We start from the raw sequence: 22,715 nt of genomic DNA on the forward strand, positions 1-22,715 counted from the left end.
GAGTTATACTGTATGGGTGTAGCTGGGATAAGCTCCAGCATACCCCCGTGACCCTAATGAGGATAAGCGGCATAGAAAATGTATGGATGAAGACACAATGTGGCAGCAAGATCAACCACCACCACCTTCCTGTTTTCAGTCACATCAAGATTCACATGTTTAATAAAGGTAAAAGTAACCTTAGATGCTCATTTATCCCATTCAGTCATCATTTATATGCGTTTGTGTTCATTTAGAATTGTTGTCTGCATATAAAACTATAATTACTATAAAAGCATTTTTTGTGGTGGTCAGTGATGGCCGTGGCCACCTTTGGTCACTCTCCAGCCACCCCGCTGGCCATCTAGACATTTCCTAATGAAAATTTTCTGGCTGCTCCACTGAATATCAAGGATTCAAGATTTGAACCAGGAACACGTCACTGTGAGGCAGATGTGCTAACCACTATTCCACTGTCCTGTCCAGCAGTTTTCACACAAAAAAAAAACATTGCAGCACAGAGTGACACTGACTAGTGATCAGCCCAGGACGTATTTCACCTCTCTTATAGAACAGGTTCCAGTTCCCTGCTATGATCTTGAAAGGAATAAATTATGCAGAAATGTATGCATAAATGGAATCGAGAATCGAGGCTGATACACCACACAAAAAATCAAACATTCTGATACACAACACTGACAACAGTATGATCACGCTTATGTCTCATGCTGCAGAGGTAGCTTCTCCATGTTTGTGATTGAATATATTTCCTACCAGATGGGGGCGGTAAAGCGCCATGTTAACAAAAGCAGTGAACCTCAACGTAGAAGAAGTGCTCCAGACTTGTGAAAGTGTGTCAACATGGCGGCGGTGGATGTAGTTGTGGGCAACTTGGTGACTCTCTGGAGGATACCAGCCGTCCGACAGAAATTTCCTTGGATGTTTTTGCTTATTTCAGTCGTGGGTTCGATTCTCAAAGAGCTCCAGGTCATCCCGCAGACGTATTTCAGCAGCAGCAGGAATATCCTGAATGTGTGAGTACAGCTCAAGTTTGTTAGCTTACCGAGGTCAACAACTACGAGCATTGACCGAGGAATGACATCATGTTTCTCAGACGTGCAAGGGGTCGTCTGAATGACTGGCTAGACCTAATTTGAATGAATACACGAAATGATAGAGGTTCAAATTCAACTGGAGTTCGTGAAAGGTTTTTATAAGCTTTCTTGTTTTGTTGTTTTTCATTCAAAGCTTGACGATGTGTGTGTCACTCGGTTCAAACTTGCGTCAGCCATTAAAAAACAAAAGTGTCAATATTGTATGTTAAATTTGCTCTGGCATCCGTTGCGAAAGATCCCATCTAAAATAATGACTATTCCATTCAGATTGCAGCTGCCTGCTGTCATGCCGGACTAGTTTATTTAAAACTTTTGCACAACAAATGTCAGTCTGCTGGTGTCTTTTGCACGGAGTCTCCAGCTGCATAGAGGGCGCCAAGATTTTGCAAGCATTATAACCCGCCATAAAGTACGTAAACTACGCCAACATAACACACGCACCAGTTATGTTTGTTGTTAGCTAAAGATAACGATTTGCTTTAGCTATTGACATTAGCTTTCATTGAAGGTATATCCCAGGAGCCTCAAATTGAGTAAGGTCCGTTTATACGTTTATGCTCTAAATTGTCCATAGGTATGAATGTGAGTGTGAATGGTTGTTTGTCTATATGTGCCCTGCGATTGGCTGGCGACCAGTCCAGGGTGTACCCCGCCTGTCGCCCGAAGTCGGCTGGGATAGGCTCCAGCATACCCCCGCGACCCTAATGGGGAGAAGCAGCACAGAAGATGGATGGATGGACACATTTTTACAACTCTAATAAATAACAGCTCATAACCGGCAGTGTAACAACATTTATGAAAATAGAAAATGTATCAAATAATAACACTATAACTAACTTTCTGGGCATCAACAGATATATAAACCTTATCAAGCATTATTTCAAGGTTTAAAAACCTCACTGTTTTGACCTCGCTCCCCTCCTGTCGTTGATGTTGTTGCTCAAAATCTTTCGTAAGAAAGTCCAGAACGGCATTTTGTTGCATTGTACTTTTCCATTCCTTTTGAATGGTCCCGGAGTGCCGTGTGGTGTAGCAGAGGGTTGACTTCAGTTGGCTCAGGATCTCTTGCAGGAATCACACATATGCGTGATTGATGGACTCAACTATTAATTCATTGTAAATACAATAGTAATAGTAGTATAGTTATAGTGTGATTAAAAACAAATATAGAGTGATGGTAAAAAAAAAAAAAAAATAGATGGGACAACCATAGATTCCAAAAGTTGAATAAATGTTGATAATCTGGTGTGCTGTCCACATGTGGCCATGTTGTTTACATCTTTTATTTAGCTCACTTCCTGAACATCCGTATTGTATGCTGAATCCAGTAAACATATCTCAGCATGAGAATTCTTGGTGGACTAGTGTGGCTAGAATTCGCAGCAAACAGACTTCACTATGATGTGCTACGTAACAGAAGTGATTTGATGGCTAACATAAAACACGAACGTCACAGTACAGTTCAAAATGTAGATTCCCCTCGCTAGCGAGCTAGCTGACGATTTTAAAATGCAACTTACAATTTACAGGCTAATGTGGTCGCTATCGAATCATTGTCTCATCATTTATGAAATGCAGTAGACTGCAGTGAAGTCAGGATGTCGGTGTTAGCCGGCTCGTTATAACTACGTAGCTACAACCAACAATTCAAAACATGAAGAATTGGCTACATGGAGTAGCCAATTATTTAATATCTAATAAAACATGATTGAAGTTACTGTGAAAATCAAAAATGATGCTTAATTACTTACATTTATACGCTTCTTTCGGTGACTGCTCTGCTGTCATTTGAGCTGGGATAGGCTCCGGCACACCCCCGCAACCCTAGTGAGGAAAAGCAGCATAAAAAATGGATAGATCGGTGGATGGATAATTATAACTGATGAAAGGTTTAATAGTTGACAGAAACATAGTTGGATGATGAGTGAGTACAGACAATGTTCTCACTAAAAAAATGAAGCATTAGTAGTCAGTGTAGTAGTGATTAGACATAGCATTGTACAGTATGTAGTGGTTCAGGACACATCAACTACTTGTACTGTTTCTTGAAATCGCTCATTTACATTGTTTGAGCTCTTTACTCACTCCATCCATCCATCCATTTTGTTTCCCTTATCCCGGTCTGGGTCATGGATGCAACATTTTCAGTAGGAAAGGCCAGACTTGCCGGTCTCCGGCCACCTCTTCCAGTTCCTCTGGGAGGACACCAAGGTGTTCCCAGGCCAGCTGTGAGACTCCAGTGTGTCCTCGGGCTTCTCCGGGGCCTTCTCCCGGCTGGGCATTCCCGGAACACCTCACCAGGGAGGCATCCGGACTAGATGCCCGAGCCACCTCAACTGGCTCCTCTCCATGTGAAGGAGCAGCGGCTCTAATCTGAGCCCCTTCCGGATGACCGAGCTCCTCACCCTATCTCTTAGGGTGAGTCCAGCTACCCTACAGAGGAAACTCATTTCAGACACTTGTATCCGCGATCTCGTTCTTTCGGTCACGACCCAAAGCAGACGCTGCGCCGATCCTCCTGTCGACCTCAAGCTCCAACCTTCCCTCACTCATGAACAAGACCCAGAGATACTTGAACTCCTGTCCTCCTCCACCTCACTGCATTTCTTTACTCAATGCGTTCCATCGTGTGATTCCACATAGTGAAGTGGTGAAGGCTTTTAGCATTGTTCTCGCATATAAGCGTTGTATTTCTCTTCTCTTGTTGAGAAGATTTGTATAACATTTTTGGGTGGCAGGTTATTATTTGCTTTGTGTGATCTCCTTGTTTGTTGTGCAGGTATTTTGTCAAAGTGTCGTGGGGTTGGACGCTGCTGCTGCTGACTCCCTTCCTCCTCCTCTCCAACACCGCCTTCAGCAGGAATGCTCTCTTCCTCGGCCGAAGGCTCCTCTCTCTGGCGGTGGCGACGACCGTGTGGTACATTTTCACTGAGACATTCTTCTACATTGAAGACGTGACCGGTTCGTGTTTTAAAACCGACTCCATGGACACTGTCAGCCAAGAGTTCACGTCCAAAGCCACCTGCAGGCGTGCCGGCTTCCACTGGCACGGCTACGACATCTCTGGGCACTCCTTCATCCTGACTTATTCTGCCCTCTTCATCGTGGAGGAAACTGCACCGATGGCCTCCCTGAGGATTGGGAGTCTGTCAACGCTTCCAAGGATAGTTCTGAACCTTCTCTACGTGGCACTAAACCTTATAGTAATTATATGGCTGTGGATGTTTATCTGCACCTCTGTTTACTTCCATGACTTGTCTCACAAGGTGCTCGGGACTGTCTGTGGGTTACTGGCATGGTATCTGACATATCGGCTTTGGTATCGTCATCCTTTGTCTCCAGGACTCCCTCCTCAGCGCCATATGAAAGAACAGACCTAACGTACCTAGGCAGGCATTCCTGCTATACTTCATGTTGCCCACATTTACAGTGGACACGCTGTTTTAAGTTATTACCCTCTAGCAGGGAGGATCGTTGAGCACAGGACTTTCCACAAGGTTTTTCAGCTGCTGTTCCCAAAACAACTAATGTGGTTTGAGACCAGAGGTTTACAAGTCCACGTGGACATGACTGACAAGTGTTGTTTCCAGACCAATGTACAATAACTCCTTTTTATAGACAAGATCCCTTTTAGAAGGGTTTTAATTGGCATCACTTCTGATTTGGAATCAATATGATACTATTTATTTGCATTCGTGTGACGCATTCAAAGCGTGATCAGACTTACATGGTTGCTTGTTTGCTGCCTTGCATGTGCCAATAACATGTAATAAAATATTTTTATGCAATTTGGAAGTGTCCCACATTGTTTTCACACCCCATAAAAAGTAATATATCATCTTTCGTTCAAGGTGAAATGGGAAATACAAATAAAACAGTATCATTTTTCACATACTGAGAAGTTTAGGAGTCCCCTTTTGTTGTACCTGTGTTTGTAGCAATAACCGTGAACATATCATTTCAGGTCTTCTGCGCAGGTGTGACTATAGTGTGTATTTGCCAAAATGAAAACAAAGCTTTTGGGGTTTTTTTTGCATTTTTTGTTTATTTGTCATTGATGGCAACTGAATAAATTAAGGCTTATGAACAAACATCATAAAAAGCACCATAAATAAATGCATCTATATAGAAATATAAAAAAAATAAAAAGTAGAAAATAAATACTATTGTGAGATATAAGCGCCACCATCACAAACGCAAATTCTTGACTGTGTGTGTGTGTGATGCAGGGGGTTCCATTCAGTCCCCCAAGAAGCGGAGTTGCAAATTATCCCGTAATTAAAATGAATGAGTGCCGCTTTCTGTCTCATTGCTCTTTGAAGTTGAAGTTGCAAATTCATTTACTAAATGGCACTATAACACTGAAATGTTCCCATTCATTATACATTTAAATCACCTTATTTGTGCTCTCCTCAAGCAAGAACAATTCTGTGTGTTCCTCCATACACAAGTCTTCCATCTTCCCTAATTAAAAGGTCTGATGCCAAGTGAATCAATGGGAACATGAAACTGGATGCAGAGGCGTTACTTAATGAAAATGCTCGTCAGTACATTCTGCTTATCACGTGCACTCAGTGGAGATGCTATCAGGACATCATTTAGAAGCTGTGCAGCGAGAGACCCTTGTCATGGAGAAACACAGAACCTCAGAAGTTAACGCTGGGGATGCTAAGGTGAGCAGAAAAGAACATTGTGTGTACAAACACAGGAACAGCTGCAAAGCCTTTCCCATCTTTAATTAACCCATTTGACGAGTCAGCGTTTCCTCTGTTAAAAACGAAGGTGAAGACAAAGAAGCCGCAGTGGAATCCACTGATTTTCGTGCTCATTATTGCTGGGCCTTTATATATTTAGAATTATGTGGATGAGGATTCTCTCCAAAAATGCTCAATGGCGCCCCCCATGAAATCCGACTAGCAAGGAAACACACATACTGTACCTCCTAACTGCATCACATTATGAACGTCTGCTTGGTGACAGTGGGCAATGTGCTCTAAATAAATGTTGTGTTTGTGCATGTACAGTTGATATTTGGCCAAATGGTGCTCATTGACTTTCGTTTGATATACTTGATAGAGTTAACCTGTTGTCTTCTATGTAAAGCAGGATCGTACCAGAAGCGATACATCATGTGCTTGTGTTATAAGGAGTGTGTAGCAGATATGAGTGGTGAGTATGAGTAGTGGCATGCCAAGGTTACTTTACCCATGTTTGGGTTACTGCAGTGGTTTGGAGCCGATGAAAGTATAAGTGGACTGGTTGCATGCCAACAAACCAAAAAAAACTGGATGAAGGCCTTGACTACCAGAAAATGTGCTGTCAAGAATGTCTTATAATGGAATGTTTTAATATATCTGTAGTCGCCAAGGTAAGTATTAGTGTTATCTATATTCAGTATGCTTCCTGCAGTCATCAAATGTTACAGAAAAGTTCAAACATCACACAAATACATAGACACTGAACACACCAAGAGGGCATTCACTACATATATTTCTTTTTTAAAAACCAGTAGGCAAAGTAGCCCATCCCTCCAAGGGATCCCATTAGAAAGGAGGCCCCAAAGAAGGACGGTGGCTTCTTTTTTACCATCCGGAAGGCGTTGGGCAGGACTGCGGACAGGAGCGTTGTGTGGATGTCCCCCAGGACCTTGCGGAAAGCGTAGCGTTTTTGCACACGCATAAAAAAAGACTGCAGGTTGGATCGACTGCCGTCCTCCCAGTATTTCTTTGAAAGTCCCAAGAACTTGAGCCTGTGCAGCAAGGCTCCCAGGCAGACATCAGCTAGTGTAAAGTCAGGTCCGCATAGCCACAACTCACACTTTTGTCCTGCAAGGGTGGAAACATCATGACAACATGACATGATGACTTGTTAATATTCTGATCACTGGAACGTACCTTGATACTCCAGTTTCCTTTTCTCCAGCTCAGCCTCCACTTGATCTAAAACCATTGCTAACTCTCCCAGAATTTTCTTCAGGTAGTTCACATTATCATGGTCCAAGATTTTGGCCTGCCAAACATAATAGGAAAACACTTGAAATGCAGAGGATTTCAGGATGTCAAGGTGCACCAGAGCTTTGAGAGAAATGACACTAAATACAGTAAATACCGACATTCTAACCTTTAGCTTCTGTAACAGCTCATACAATTCTACTGTATTACCAAAAAGAGGCACGGTCAAAGACAACCAATGCGTATCCCAACGGACATCTACTAGATCAAACCCGTTTTTATTGTGGGCCACATCGCAATTATAGTTTCCCTCAGGGGGCCGGTTGTAACTGTAAAACCAAACAAATGTATAATTGCCTCATTATGTTACTACACAATTATGGAACATTCGGAAGGAAAACAGTAGCAAGTAGATATTCAAGTTTAACTATTGTGCAATTTGTTAATAAAAAAACAAAGATATCGAAAGAATATGTGACTGCATATTGATGGAAATATTCACAGAAATTATAACATTGAGTTAAAAGTGAAGAAAAACCACAATCGCACGCTTCCATCGACACTGGACTGACAAACGCATTTTGCCAAAAAGATGAAGTATGATGTGTCGTATTGGCATTAGCCATGCTTCACAGGACACCTAAAATTATGTGGCGGTTCGGATCTGGCTCATTGGTCGTAAGTCTGACATCTGTGTTGTAGATTTTCTAATACTCAAGTGGACTACAGCAAAATGACTAAACTAACGATTCAATATAATATTATGTCATATTATTAGCAATAGCTGTTGCTGCATGCTAACTCAAGAAGCTTTCATTAGTCATTATTATGCCATAATAATGAACTTAAACAGGGGTTTTCGACGTACAAGCCAGTGTGAGACTTAAGGGGAGGCATATCAGGATGAGAAAAATAAAGAAAAAAGCTTTGTTTAAAGACAAAGTTAACTATTTTTAGTTCTAAGGATGAGAGCGTAAACCTTGTCTGAGGTGAGCAGAAAACTCCACAAAATAGGCTCCAGGAAATCTTTTTCCTGTGGTAGGGGTGGCCCAATCTATATTAGATTCTGAGGAAAGGTGCCATAAATATTATTTTTCTGTAAATATAATAATTAAAATATATTGATTCCATCACTACTGGGTAAGTTCCAGGTATTGTCCATGTCAAATGGACTAAAATATGAACTGACCATGAGCTTCTTTTGCTTCGACAAGTATGGTTCTGTCAGCTGGGGCTCCTCGTGGTCCAACTTCATCAGCTCTGTTGCTGCATTGGCCAGATGTCCTGCAGCCACACACATTGCACACAAATAGCGGGCTGATCTTATTATCTGCTTCCTAACGCTGTGTCGTGTTAAGAGATTAAATGAAATAGCAGTCCTAACCACACTGGCTAATTATCATCACCTCTGCATCACGCAGCGAGCAAGCTTCACTTACTACGTATTTCAGCGGTGGCGTACTTTGGGATCATAGAGTCAAGGGTGAGTTCTGGATGGAGGATGCATCCGTGTGTGTAAGCGTCCATGGGAAGGCCATCCAATAGCTGACGGTACTGCTGCACACGCTCATGGACGGGCGAGTCTGCAGCTGGAATCAGCTGTGCCACTGTGTCTGTGGGTAAGATGACAATATAAAAACACGGAACCGATGAAGGGTGCATGATCCGAATTTGAATCTCTGGAGGAACATCTCTGTGTAGAGTTAGCATGTTCTGCCTGTGCTTGCATGGGTTTTCTCCGAGTACTCTGCCTTCAATCCCAAAAACAGGCATGTTAGGTTAATTGGAGACTCTGCCCATAGGTGTGTGTCCATAGGAGTGTGAATGATTTATGTCTATATGTGTACTGTGACTGATGGGTGACCAGCCCAGGGTACCCCGCCTCTTACCCAAAGTCAGTTGGGATCGCCCGAAAATGGATAGACAGATGGATGGATAACTTTATTATAATATAGCTTTCCAGAGCAGCTGCATTTTCTAAACATACAGTACCTAAAATAGTATTGGTGTCCCATGTTTGGCTGCCATAGTAAGAAAAGACTGATGCCTTGCATTGACACAGCAGTGACGCTAAAAAGTGTCCCTTGAGGTCTATTCCACAAAAGGTTGAATCGAGGCAACTGGACTCTTCTTGTTGGTTGGAGACGTTTCACCTTTGATCCAAATTACTTTTTCAGTCGTAAATTTTAGATGTGGAGTTCCCCTCTTCATATGTCCCTGGTGGGGATGGTCACCATGGGCTGCAGCTGGAACCTGCAGACGACCGAACCCGCTGGAGTCATGAGCTGAAAAACGGACTCAGAAGGGGAGAGGAGCGCCTCCGTCAGTCAGCCGATGAAAAACGAATGGCTCGAAAAAATGCATTGGAAAAGACACCAAAACCAAGCAACTGCATCTGCAACCGCCGCAACCGTGACTGTCACTGGCGTATCGGGCTATACAGCCACAAACAAAGTTGTTGTAATCCCGCTATCCCAGCTCAAGGCGCAGATCCATAGTCTTCCGAGACTGACGGATGCCAAGAGAGAAGAGAGAGAGGTCGGTATGGCCCATGAACGATCCCCTTGCATAGCGATAGGCCACCTGGCTAAAACAACTCGTTAGTGGCCATTGTTTCCCTTGAACATGACAATCTTTGGGGGACAGATGTTAGGACGTGATTGTAAGAAGATACTGTAAGTGATGGCGTAGCCTCCTTCTCTGCTCAAGAGGGCCTCTCTGGACGTCGTTGTCCTCAAAGGAATGTCCCTCCTTTACCATGATCTGGATGACTGAGAATCTACACAGACTTGAGTCCTAATGTGTTGATGTGCGATGGAAAAGTAATAGTCTGACAAATAAAAAAATAAATAAAAATCCAGGTGAAAAAAAAAAGACACATTGCCATAAATTCATGAAACAGGCATGTTTAGACTAGGACGACCTCCTTTCAAGCACACGTGTATTTTTGAGTGTACAGAAATCTGTTCTTTTTTTTTCATTTAGGACGGCTGCAAAAAAATTTGAAAGTGGAAGAATTTTGATAAAGAAGGAAAAAATTCAAACTATTGAATTTAAGAAACAAGTTGAAACAAGGTTCCTTCGCTAACAGAGGTTGCAGGGGGAATGGTTTCAGGGAGACGCACACAGCAACAGATAGTGTGCAGGCCCAGTGTGTGTAATGCGATTGTAGCAAACATCCAGCTCTAACCGTCCACTATTTGAAGTTAAGTTTGTAAAAGACGAGAGTGAAACAGCCCCCACTCATCTGTGTTTGCTTGTCTTCAATAAAGGTAAAAGTCTGTTCATGGTAAATGTCCATTTATCCATTTCATTCATAGTGTATGTATTTTGCTGTGTTTTTCTGCATGTAAAACTAGAATTATTCTCTATAGAATGTTATGTGTGCATACAGATGGATGTCTGGAACAGTTTAATTGGATTTACATTATTTCTTATGGAAAAAATTACATTTCGGTTTTTATCTCACCGTTTGGAACATATTGATGACAAAAATTGAGCTTCCGGTGTATAGTAATGGCAGGAAGCTCAAGAGTGTGTTCAAAATAGTTCCCCTCCTGTCTGCTGCGGACCTTATGCTGCCAAGAGGCCACTAGGCAGCAAGGAACAGACTGAACTTTTATCTCAGCAGGGTGACAAGAGAGCGGCATCACAGATTGTTGAACACATGAGGACATTGTGACTGATGGAGAAGCAAGTGGAAGTTTGTGGAAGGCTGCAGGCGGCGCTGCTGGCAGTGCTCCAGAAGATGAGTAATCAGTCCCAAGGCAGGTGAGCCATGCAGTGTTCCTCCAGTGCTTAAAATATCACCCCCTACCTGCAGGCCACTTTAGTGGAGACAGTGTGATACTTATGTGTATGACTACACAGGAGCAGCTGGGGTCATTGTTCGAGTGTCAATAAAATCACAATAAAAGCCCTCCATTTTATTTGAACAATATTGTTCAAGGAAAACTGCACTTTTTTTGGCCCATTGTCCACAACCTCCTGTGAGACATGAACACATATGTCTTTCTCTTTTCTGTGCGTTCTAACAATATAAAAACAGATCAAACGAGACAGCTCGAGCTCTTTTACTGCACGTGGGATCCACCTATGTCGCTTATAATGACCGCTATTAAAACACCTCCGAAAACCTCCAACGTTTTATGGCTTTGTGGGTACATTCATGATGACATGTAATACTTACACTATTTTGTTCGTTACCGGAACTTCCTTTCGCCTTTCACATAGCAGCAAAGAAACGAACGCCTACACTTAGTGTGTTAACTTAACAAAACTCCAAAATAAAAACACAACAGCACTTGCGGCATCTCCAAGTAGCCTTACCTTTTGGTAGTGAATCTGTGGCGAAGCTCGTCGCTAGCCGGCGACTAGCTACTCGGTGTGGTATGGCTAAGTGTCAATGTGCAGGTAACGTAGTTCGATCGGCGTAACAATGTTTATAATACTAATGTTGCTGTAGCTTGGTCAATATCTCGAGAATTGGAGATTTTTTCAGACGACTTTATAGGCGGAATAAGTAATTACCAAACGTGCAGTAATTAGCTGTCTCTTTTGCTCTGTTTTAATATCTTTAGAATGCACAGAAAAGAGAAAGACATATGTGTTCATGTCTACTATAAGGATTGTGGACGATGGGCAAAATTACCAAAAATTTGCAATTTTCCTTTAAGTAGACTTGCTAACTGCAAGTGACTGGGCTTTAAAACCATAGTAAAAACAAATACATTTACTGAAATACACTCTGAAGGCAAGTCTGCAGGTCTGTTTTTCTATTCTTGATTAAGCAATGAAGCACACATCTGTGCCTCTTGTAGCATTCATGCATGGCTGCAAATTAAAATAAGACAAGGGACTTCTGCAGTTATTGGCCATCTTTCCTGGTCTGAGGCTCCCAGGACATTACATAACAACATACTGGCTGGATGGACAATAATATACTGTAATGTAAGCCAGGACACCCTCAGACACTGTAGGACAGCACACTGATAAGAGGGCTCAACGTACACATGCTTACCCAGATAGCAGCTGATACTGTGCCGGATCCGCCCACAAGTCACCAGATTGGCATAGCAGTCATGCCCGCTTAGCGCTAGTGTGCCAGTTGCGGCCCTGGCCGTCAGGCTGACAGTCGGGGCTGTTAAGGGGCGGACTGCGCATGCCGATTGCGCCATGATATGAAATTGCAACAGTCAGCGTGTGACGTCAGCAGTGAAAAGCAGTGCGTGCGCTAAAATCAGTGGCACATATTATTTTTAGGAATCTGTCCCTTAACCCTAACCACTAGGCATAGAACTAATAGCCAATAAATAAAAAAAATAACACTGCAGGAAGAGGTGCAGAGTCTGGAAGCTCTACAGTAGAAAGCTTTCCGTGCGGGTTATCGTATGTAGCTGCTCTATAGAAGTCCTGAAGTCAATACAAAGGCCCAAAATTTGTATAATACAGTAAGTCCTCTTTAAATTATAAGGAGTTACCACTTGACGTCAACTAAAATCAAACTATATTATACACATACGGCTAAAGTTAAAACAAAGTACTAAAACATTTTTAAATGATGTGTCCCTCACACAGACATGTATTTTCCCCAAGTAAAAATCATGACTGTTAAAACACATGTACAATGTACAAACTAGTAAATGTTGCTAATGTATTTAAAGCAGGGAGTTCATGAATACACAGGACTTGATGGGAAAATTCCTTTGTGCCAATACTGTAGGTGGTAACCAGGCGTGGATGTTGAGAGTCGCGTGGGAACTTTATCTCAGCCATGGGAAGGATGGACATTTAAACTATTAACACTGTCGCCATTTATGTACTGTGACAGCATTGTTCAGCCACCTAGGAAAATGTAAATTGTTATGTTGTCATTGGACAAAATCATTTCAATGTGCTGTGAAAGCCACCTTTAACTCATTAGAAGTCAACAGCAGATCACTTTTTAAAATAAAAACATTATAAAAACCTCCCATTTTCTGCTTTAATAGGTCAACAGCTGTGCTGATTGGTGATGACCAAAGTAAAAATGGAAGCAACGGTTGTTTCTAACTCCACTCTGAGAAGGTGTGCACGAAGAGACCTTAAGACAACATGGACCAAGAAAATATCTCGGAAGGGAGCAAATGGAAAGATAGCATCCAAACAAGCAACATTTCAAGTCACCCGCCAGGAACTTGGTCGCAAATGGATCTTCCAAATCGACCGTAATGCTAAGCATACCGCAAAGTAACAAAGTAGCCATCACAGAGCCTTGATCTCAATCCCATAGACAATGTGTGGGCAGATTTGAAAAGACGTATGCGAGCAAGATGGCCTACAAACCTGCCTGAGCTACACCAGTTCTGTAAGGAGGTACGGGCCAGAATTCCAGCAAGGAAGAAGCTTGTGGAAGGATACCCAAAACACCAAAGTCATACAGTTTAAAGGCAATTCCACCAATTACTGCAGGAAATGTACGTAGACTTTTGACTTTGAAGAAAGTCATAAAAAACTCTGAAAAATATTATTTCGCTCATAAATACAGCATTTGGCAAATATAAATAATTTTGGTAATCCTAACTGACCTAAAACTGGAAACGCTTAGTCTGATTTAATATCAGATAGCAAAAAAAATATTTTTATTCAGAGTATGTAATAGCGCTGTCAAAGGAGTAACATTTTAAATCAGATTAATCACTTAATTAATCATGATTAATCATTGTTTGCAACTATGTCTAAAATGTGCCAATTTTTACAGTATTTTATTGAAAGAAAGATAAATGACAGGACAGGATTATATTATGACGACTTGCTTTCTAAGGCACCACGTTGTACCATAATTCATGAAATGAATTAGTTAACACACTATTTTTGACAGGCCTAGTATGTAAACTGTGCTCTGGGATTGACCAGTCCAGGGTGCACCCACCTCTCACACTAAGTCAGCTGGGTCCAGCTTCCCTGTGACCCTGAACACGACAAGCGGAAGAACACGGATGGAGGCTCTTGTTTCAATTTAGTGTGAAATCATGTACAATAATTGGCTTGAACTGGGGCATCACAGTAGCACGTGGTTAGCATTGCGTCTGAGTAGAATGTGGGCTCAGCGTGTTCTCACAATGTTTGTGGTACAGGATCAAGTTTCGAAGCCAGAGCCTCCGTGCCGCGCGGCAGCAATGCTCACCAAAGTGCAGCAAAGCTTTTCCTCAAACAAGTAACCTCCCTGAATATGCAGTAGCATTACTTGATGTATGAAATCCTACTAAATTCTCACAACAAAAGGCTGTCAAGCATGACTTTACCTCCCACAAAGTTGGTCTCCAGGTAGTCTATAATCTGGTTGTAGTCACTGATGATGTTGTCGCCGTGGAGAAAGACAGGCACCTCCTCGCCAAGGTTCAGCCTCATGAACCACGGCTCCTTGTGCTCTTGCAGTGGCAAGCTCACATCTCTCTCCTCGCACACCAGCCCCTTTTCGTGGATGACAAGACGGACCTGCAACATCAAGCAAGATGGGCCGCAATGATGATCAATGTTGAATCAGTTTCAGTTGTTGAAAAGAGACAAATCTGTGATAAATCAAAATGAAACTCTGTGATCTTCACATGAAACTGGCTTAGTCGTTTTGCGATCACAAGTGAGCAAAACTCACAGTCATGCTCCTTTTCTAGTGGCGTGAAGGATAAATCAAGGCCTGCGGGGGGCTATTAGTGAAAATAAGATTAATGACAGGAGATAACACTTGCTTCATCTCGTCGCCGAGAAGGCGCAGAATAGATTCAAGATTCAAGATTCTAGAGTTTTACTGTCATGTGCACAGTAAAACAGGTAGTTATACTATGCAATGAAATTCTTGTTCTGTTCATTCTCCCAAATAAAGAAAGAAAACACAGGAAAATGAATAAGAACAGATGAAACATTAATACCAATAAATTAAACAACAACAACAACAGAAGAGACATTAATACAACTAAATAAATAAATAAAGTGCTATGAGTGTGTGCATGTGTTGCGTGTGGCGTGTGTGAGTGCTTCGTTGAGAAGCCTGATGGCCTGTGGGTAAAAGCTGTTCGCCAGCCTAGTGGTCCTGGACTGCAAACTCCTGTAGCGTCTGCCTGACGCCGAAGTATAGCTTCATGCTTCAAGTAAACTATTTCGTCGCAAAGCAATATTTATTGGATTGATCTGCAGGAATTCAATCTGTGTCCATAGCTGCAAAGTCAATTAAAATGTGAGACAAGCCTCTGTGTTACAACTGTGAGATGCTTCTGGCCCCTGTAGTGAAGGCTGCTACAGAGTGAAGGCTGCTACAGTGCACTTGTGACACAACAGTTTGTTACATAATTATGTTAGTCACTCGTCACCATGCCAAGCAGTTCAGCTGCTCGGGAGGCACACGATAAACTTTTATTTGCTTGAAAGTCTAACTGCCATTGGTCAACCTATGTAGATTTACCGTCATTTTAAATCATTTTTATTCTTCTGACACATACGCTAGCTCACAAAACTGAGTACACCCCTCACATGTTTTTTACAGTAGACGATACTATACTGTAGAAGTTAATCATTTTACAGCAATCAGCGTTCAGCTGGTATAGCAGTATAGATTTAGTATCGACTGAAAGTGCGCCAACACACAGCCATCGTTGTCTAAACAGCTGGCAACACAAGAGAGTACCAAGACAACTGTGTCTGTCTGCAGTCAAGCATGGTGACCACAGCATCATGATCTGGGGCTGCATGATTGGTTGGATAATTGAATTGCTTGTCGTTCCAAACCTGTGGCATAGAAAAAATTCACCCTCTAAGTTTGTGGACGATCATTTGCAACGGCATAGGAGTGGGAACAACTCTGTAGTCGAGTACAGATGGTCCTCTGGTTACGGTGTTCGGAGTTGTGCCGCATTGTGGTTACGTAGGCACTCACATAAATTAAAATTAATTAAAAGCTTAATTTTGGACATTTTGGTCACTCAATTTTGGCTGCAAGGATGCAGTGTGTACTCGTCTCGAGCACTGCGGATGACTGCAGTGTGTGCCTCATTCAAAGTTACATGGAATGAATAACATTGCCGGGGTGTTGTGAGACACACAACTCACGAGACGGGACGATGCACGAGTTTGGGTTGAAGAGAACGAGACAAGAGTTTTACATTAATTTAAAAGAAACGTACAATGAAAACATATGACTGGACAAACAAACCTTTTTATTTAACCGAGTCACAAAACAATGCAGATGTCACGTTCCGGCATGGTTGTGACCCCATGATCAGCAGGTGCAGGTGCGTTTTGAAACGTTTAATGTCCCACAAATTGAGGCTAAACGATATTATTGTCAACCTTGTGATATAATAACAATAATAATGAGAAATAATATATTGTAAAAACATGAATAAACTAAAAAACAATATTTCCTTTAATATGTCATCTTTCACGCTGCAAAGTTAAGGATTTGGCGTTTTTGACATGTATTTTCTCACAGGCAATTCATATTGTCTGTCAAAATTTCCTGAAATACTGGCTTTTCAACAGGTGTGTCAGCATTACCAGCTCCATTGCTTTTGTCTGTCTACTTGTCTTTGTCTATTTACGTCAGGGCTCTCCAACTGTCTTTTGATATCTATAATAAAAAAAAACAATGTCATACATATATTTGAAGACAAATCTTTGTTTTTTATTAGTTATTTGTATCAACGGTTTTGATTTTTCTAGTTACATTATGCCTTTTTGCTCTATTTTTCCACTTCTGCTGGATTTTGGTTTATTTTATTTCTGTAAAGAGCCACATTCCACAGATGCATCCCTGCGCCACACTTTGGACATCCATTTGTGTTTCACCAGGAAGGTGAAGAGCTGCTCGGCAAATCGTGTCCAAGCTCTGCCTTCTTGGTTCTGTCACTGGTCAGGGGTTGGGTTGCATTGTGGAGGGGTTTATGCAACTTTAAGACCCACAGTGCATTGCACGGTGGTACAGAGGTGAAGCTCCACTCCTGCCCGCCTGCGCGGCAGATACTTCACCCTTGTTGGCCACTTGTGTTTAATTACCAAATAAATGCATGACGCAAGAAACACTTCCTGTCTTTCACTTTTATTACACACCCCTACCACGACCATGTCGCTATATTGTCAACACGGATCTCCTCCATGTATGAGGTAGCATTATTATTAATGTTGATTTTGATTAACGATAATGGCGACTAAGGGTGCAGACAAGTCCAAACATCTATGTGTTTTGATCTGATAAATCTTAAGTAAATTTGATCAAATGTAGAATTACTACAGCTTCTGCCTGGACATTACAATTTTTGAAACAGAAATTACATTATCAAAACTCTAAGCTCATTTGGCCAAACAGCCTTACAGTTCAGCACAACACAACAGCTCACTTGCAAACGCTTATATCTCTCCCAAAACTGTTCACTAGTGCTTCAGAGCTAATTACTTTCCCACATGACTAGTCAGTACCACCAAAATACAACGATCCTTCTCAATTGCTTTGGCTCATTTCCTGAAACAAAATATTATTCTCAACACTCTTGTATCTTTAGCAAATTTAATTCGAATGGTTAAGCACAACACCATGGAAAAGCTCACTTGCAAAAGCTAATTTCTCTCCCAAAACACTTCATTCGTGTGGCAAAACAAAAGTTATTTCCCATATAAACTGTTAAAATGCATTGTCCCTTTTGACATTGTGTAAGCAAATGTTTCTATTTTCGTCACTATGGCAGAGGACCATTGAAATACCCCTCATGTCCACCTCTCAGTCCCAGTCCTTCATTGACAATGGTTACTTTTATGACTATTTTTTGTCTAGCTAAATAAATTCAATTGTGTAGAAAACTGGAAAAAAAAGCATTTTAGATTTTACCGTAACAATAGCAGGTTTGATATCACACATTGCACTCATACTGCCAAGGAAATTGTGACAATTTGTATTCACAAACAAAGTAACTTCCATACATCAGCTTAATTAGAAAATGTGTTTTGGATAACATACTGTAATATAAACACATCAACAAAAAGCTAGGGAAATGATGTCGCCTACAGTGCTGTAAATAAAGCTGGAGTTTCACAAGTCACACTTGTTCCTGGCCGCCGTCCTCGCCTTCCTGAGCGTCCTCACATTGCTGCCTGTCTAAAATTCAAGTTCTGTTTAGTTCAGCTGGGACTTTAGCTATTTGCCGCTTGATTGTTTTGCTTTTGATTTTTGCCTGGACGTGTGTTTTTCAGTTCTTTTCCTTGGTCTTCTGTTACCTGTGTGTTGGATGCATTCCCCATACCTCAAACAAAATGCGACACATTTTGGGCTGGGTATTTCCCTTCTTTTCCGGAAAATTTCCCTTATTTTGTCGGAAAGACCCAAATGCTAATTGCCAATGCGCTGCACAATTGTCCTTGCAGATTGATGTTTGTCAAGCGTGGATACCGTCACCACCCTTGTCACACGCAGCACCAGAGAGAATTTTATTTTTGACAAAAGCTAAAATATGGGAAATTTACGAGAAACGATTTCAGGGAGAGGGCGACTGGAAAGAAGGGCGAAATATGAGAGTTTCCAAGGGAAATTCGAAGGGTATGCCATTTTTGTTAGCTGTTTTCTTGTTCCTTGCTATTATTCTCCTGCTCAGATACATTCCTCTTTCCACCTCCCATGGTGAGTTTTATGTTACCCATAGCTGCCTGGACATTTCCTTGCATCTGTGTGTTTATGTCTTCATGTTACATCACTCATTTTGAGCAGGATATCTTCACATTTCAGCTTTCTCCAGAAAATGGTAGTCACTCTCACAGATCACTGGCACAGCTTCCCACTCTTCTCGGGAACCTGCTGAGCCAAACACTCACATGTAAATGATCCCCCGTCTAAAGTCTCAGGATGACAGCGTCTGTGCATCAATAAAAATGTTTAGTCTGACAGATTATCAGTGACTTCTTTGTTCTCATTTACTGCTCAGTATCCTGTATAAAGCTGGTTGGGTTACTTTGGAAATAGGATTACGTTTTTGGCAAAGCGTTATAGACTGAAAGCATGTATTGATTGGCGACAATCTTTAAAGCTACCAAAAACCTGGTTTTACGCATTCATTGGCTTGCATGACAACGCACAGACCTAATCAGCACTCCAGTAGGGTCTCCTACAGTTGTCTTGTTGAGGATACGCCCCAATAGTCTATGCAGTGACAGCACTGACACCCCTTCTCAAAAAGGTGATAACCATGACGGTGTCTGCTGTTTACGCTCTGAGCAATAATCAACAACACTGAGCCAACAGTCAGCCTCAGAAGTGATGAAGAGTTTGTGTGCAAAGTGTTTTTATAGCTTATGAGGATGTTCACATGAAGCATAGCAATAACAAAAATACAAACTACCCCTCCCATTCGGCCCAGTTTCCCAACAAGATAAGGAGTCCAAATAAACCTCCAGGACGACAAGTGCCTTGATGAGGCGTGGAATGAGGAGTGGAAAAGGGTTCCAGTGCAGCTCTGGTGGATTCATGCTAAATAACACTAATATACTAAATACTGACACTTTGGGCACAATTTCGACATGTCCACAGGCGTACAGTGTTCCCTCGCTACATCGCGGTTCACCTTTCACGGACTCGCTGTTTTGCGGAATTGTTTTTAGTGCTTTTTTTTTTTTAAGTGCAGGAACGTGCATTGTGTTCTGCATCCTGATTGGCTAAGTAAGAACCCACGCGTTGTGTTCTGCGTCGTGATTGGATCAGGGACTGTAGACCATTGTCGACCAATCTCCTCCGTGCCTTCCTGTGCAGTACAGAATGCGTTGGGCTTACATAAATGTTCGATCGCTAGCAGTGTGACTATGAGGTGCTGTATGTTTGCAAGTTTTACCCCCGACACCACCCAGAATGTTGACGAAACGTTCTGCACCGTCAGAGGCACCTGCGGCCGCAGAGGAGGATGCTAACCATCGCACAAAAAGTTGGACTTCTGGAGAAGGAAAATATGACGACAGGAGCAATATGTTTTAACAAGGACACAAAAACGCGACAGTACGGCGGAACGGCACCAGGAAGAAGAGGCACGGTCAGAGGATTGAAGAACACGTGAGTCACTTCATAATTTCTTGTGTCCAACCTTGTAGGTTGATCATTAAAAGAGAAAAGTGAGAAATGTGAACAAATGTTAATGCCTGTCTGAGAAAAGCGTATAAAGTGTATGATGAGGGGTTTTACAACCTTAAAATGTATATAATAATAATAAAATAATGATAATAATAATAATAATTTAAAAAATCTAGTTGGCTACTTCATGGAGCTCACTAATTGTGGGCTATTTTGGGAACCTATCCCCCGAGATATACGAGGGAACACACTACTCGCTTTTGTTGATAACCACTGTACTTACACAATAATGGTTTGAGTAATTTTCAGTCTTCTGTTTTCCAAGCTTTTTTTTATTTCTGTAGGATTGTACCTTGAGAAGATTAACTAAAAGGCTGTCTGAAATGTGTGGGGTATACTCGCTTTTGTGAGATACTTTTCGTAAACTATGATGATATGAACTTATGTACAATATACTATACCTATACAATACATTAAAATTGTGAAGCAATGTAGAATTCAACCACTAAGTTACTCACTTGGAGTCTGCGGAACATACTTTGGGAAACATTGTTCTACACCACTTCACTGTTTAACCCATCTGACCACTAGCCAGTGTTTCGAAGTGCATTAACCAGAAAGACAACATTTCTACATGTCTTTGGACATCACCACTGCAGTCCACTGCATTGTACCTATACTGCATATAAAGTTGCATTTCAGTAAATTACAACATGGTACAAAAGTCATTTGATTTCAGGAGTTCAATTCAGACGAAGTGAACAATTAAAGGCTCATTTTGGCAAATGTTCACATATGACGAGATACCAAATTTGGGTTTTTCATTAGCTATAATCATCAAAATGATTAGGAAATGGAGAAAGACATTCTTGAAATATTTCACTCTGTGTGTAGTGAATCTTTAGAAAGGGTATTCAAACTTTTTCCACAGAGGTGCCATATGCAGAAAAATCATAGGATACTGGGGGCCAGATTGATATACAGTACATATATTTATTTTGTAAAAAGGCTAAAAAAAATACATAACTTTTTCATTTCAGCTTTTTCTCTTTATATTGGGCATTTTTTGCTCCATTTTTCCCAGTTTTGCTATTTTTTTAGTGTTTAATTTTATTTCTCCAACGTGCTGCGGGCCAATTATAAACGAGTCACAGGCCGTAAATGGCCCCCGGGCCACACTTTGGACACCTGTGATCGATAGAATATAAGAGTGTCACTTTTTGAATTGAACTATTGAAATAAACTTTTCACAGGTATGCTAATTAATTGAAATGCACCTGTGTATATAAAAAAAGGCACAGACAGCTTGCAATGCATGCAAATGCAGGGTGGGCCACTCAAAGCAAACGTCCAAAGACGTGTTACATGTATGTTATATCACGATATGTTATACAGGCTTACATACATACACATACACGCACACAGTTTACGCGGATGATGGCGCCTCCACGCCAACATCATCATGACAACCCATATTTGCAGGCCCAAGACCAAAATGCAACTGTTTTCCCACACAGTTGTGAAACCGCATATGTGAAAGTGGTGCAGCACACACCATAAAGTGCTGGATACATCCTATAGTGTAACGCTTATAGGCGACAGTGTGGCGACATTGTGATGATACAGCTGCAGAGGGGGTGGGGGTGGCCCAGGGTTTGTTTTGCACGTCATGTGAATGAATTATTCAGGATGTCATGTGTCAGAGCTCAAAGGTTACGAGCGCATTCACTGATTCCAAGGAGACTAATCGGTCAATAAAATGCGGGAGATGACATGCAGGATGATGAATGGACTGCTAAGGTGAATATTGACCACACGTCGAGGAAATGAGCCCCTTGCTGCAGCGCCTCTCTAAAACCTGTCGAAAAGACGCTGTGCGCAGCTGCAGACACATTCTGTCCACAGGAAGCACGGCCAAACATGTCAATAATCAATTAAAGCCACGCGTGGACGATACACAAACACATGCACAGCAGCATAGCCCCACGCAAGAGATGCCTCCATTTTTACGCGCCTCTGTGTTACCTTTTGGGAGGTAAAAGACTGCGTCCAGTGATACAAAACGAGCCTGTCTTTGTTGAAAGGTTTGGTCTCCGCCGTGGGCTCTTCACACTCGTCCCCGTCCGGTACTTTGCCGTCCTCGTCCATGGCGGAGATGGGCCACCAGCCACAGTTGGTGGGGGTAACATGGTTGGAAGACGCCATGACAGAGCGTTTTGTGCGTGTGGTGGAGAGGAGCGAGGAGGGCGAGGAGGGAGCGACGGGAGGGGGTGAGGATGGAGGGAGGAGGGGTCACAAGCTGGAGCATCACCGTGCATGCAGCATCCGGACAGCTCCGGTGCTGAAATCTGCTTTTATTTCACGGTAAAAAGACGAGAAGTGTCACGATGGAAGGACAAAGATGATGGGTGCATACTCGAAACATTTCAAATGTACTTTTACAGCATCGGATCGCACACAGAACCGTCAATTGATTCATTAAGCACGCTTGCACAATCTAATACGATCCAATACAAGAACTGTATAGAAAAAATACAATTATTGATCAGTTTTGACTGGCAGCAATGTACTGATGAAGGATTCAACTTGGGTTTTTTT

General features: G+C 41.9%; 2 protein-coding genes across 3 annotated transcripts in view; one reads left to right on the forward strand and one right to left on the reverse strand.

Moving 5' to 3' along the window:
- Positions 1 to 5,309, forward strand: part of fitm2 (fat storage inducing transmembrane protein 2) — a 22,338-nt gene extending 17,029 nt beyond the window's left edge. The window contains exons 1-2 of one of the 2 annotated variants that reach the window (XM_054774918.1): positions 483 to 1,013; positions 3,874 to 5,289. In XM_054774918.1, coding sequence (XP_054630893.1) covers positions 841 to 1,013; positions 3,874 to 4,474 — 774 coding nt within the window. In that variant the 5' untranslated portion in view covers positions 483 to 840 and the 3' untranslated portion in view covers positions 4,475 to 5,289. Of the gene's footprint in view, positions 1 to 482; positions 1,014 to 3,873 lie in introns of those variants that run through there. The other variant, XM_054774927.1, reaches the window with a different exon arrangement.
- Positions 5,103 to 22,379, reverse strand: gdap1l1 (ganglioside induced differentiation associated protein 1-like 1). Its single transcript, XM_054774906.1, has 6 exons — positions 22,143 to 22,379; positions 14,329 to 14,521; positions 8,485 to 8,658; positions 8,235 to 8,329; positions 6,989 to 7,103; positions 5,103 to 6,919 (listed from the first exon to the last, which is right to left on the reverse strand). Exons 1-6 carry the CDS (start codon positions 22,320 to 22,322, stop codon positions 6,576 to 6,578), a joined length of 1,101 nt encoding a protein of 366 aa, XP_054630881.1. The 5' UTR covers positions 22,323 to 22,379; the 3' UTR covers positions 5,103 to 6,575.
- Positions 22,380 to 22,715: the final 336 nt, after the last annotated feature.

The sequence above is a fragment of the Dunckerocampus dactyliophorus genome, chromosome 1 (assembly GCF_027744805.1).
Source record: "Dunckerocampus dactyliophorus isolate RoL2022-P2 chromosome 1, RoL_Ddac_1.1, whole genome shotgun sequence".
Taxonomy (NCBI): Eukaryota; Metazoa; Chordata; class Actinopteri; order Syngnathiformes; family Syngnathidae; genus Dunckerocampus; species Dunckerocampus dactyliophorus.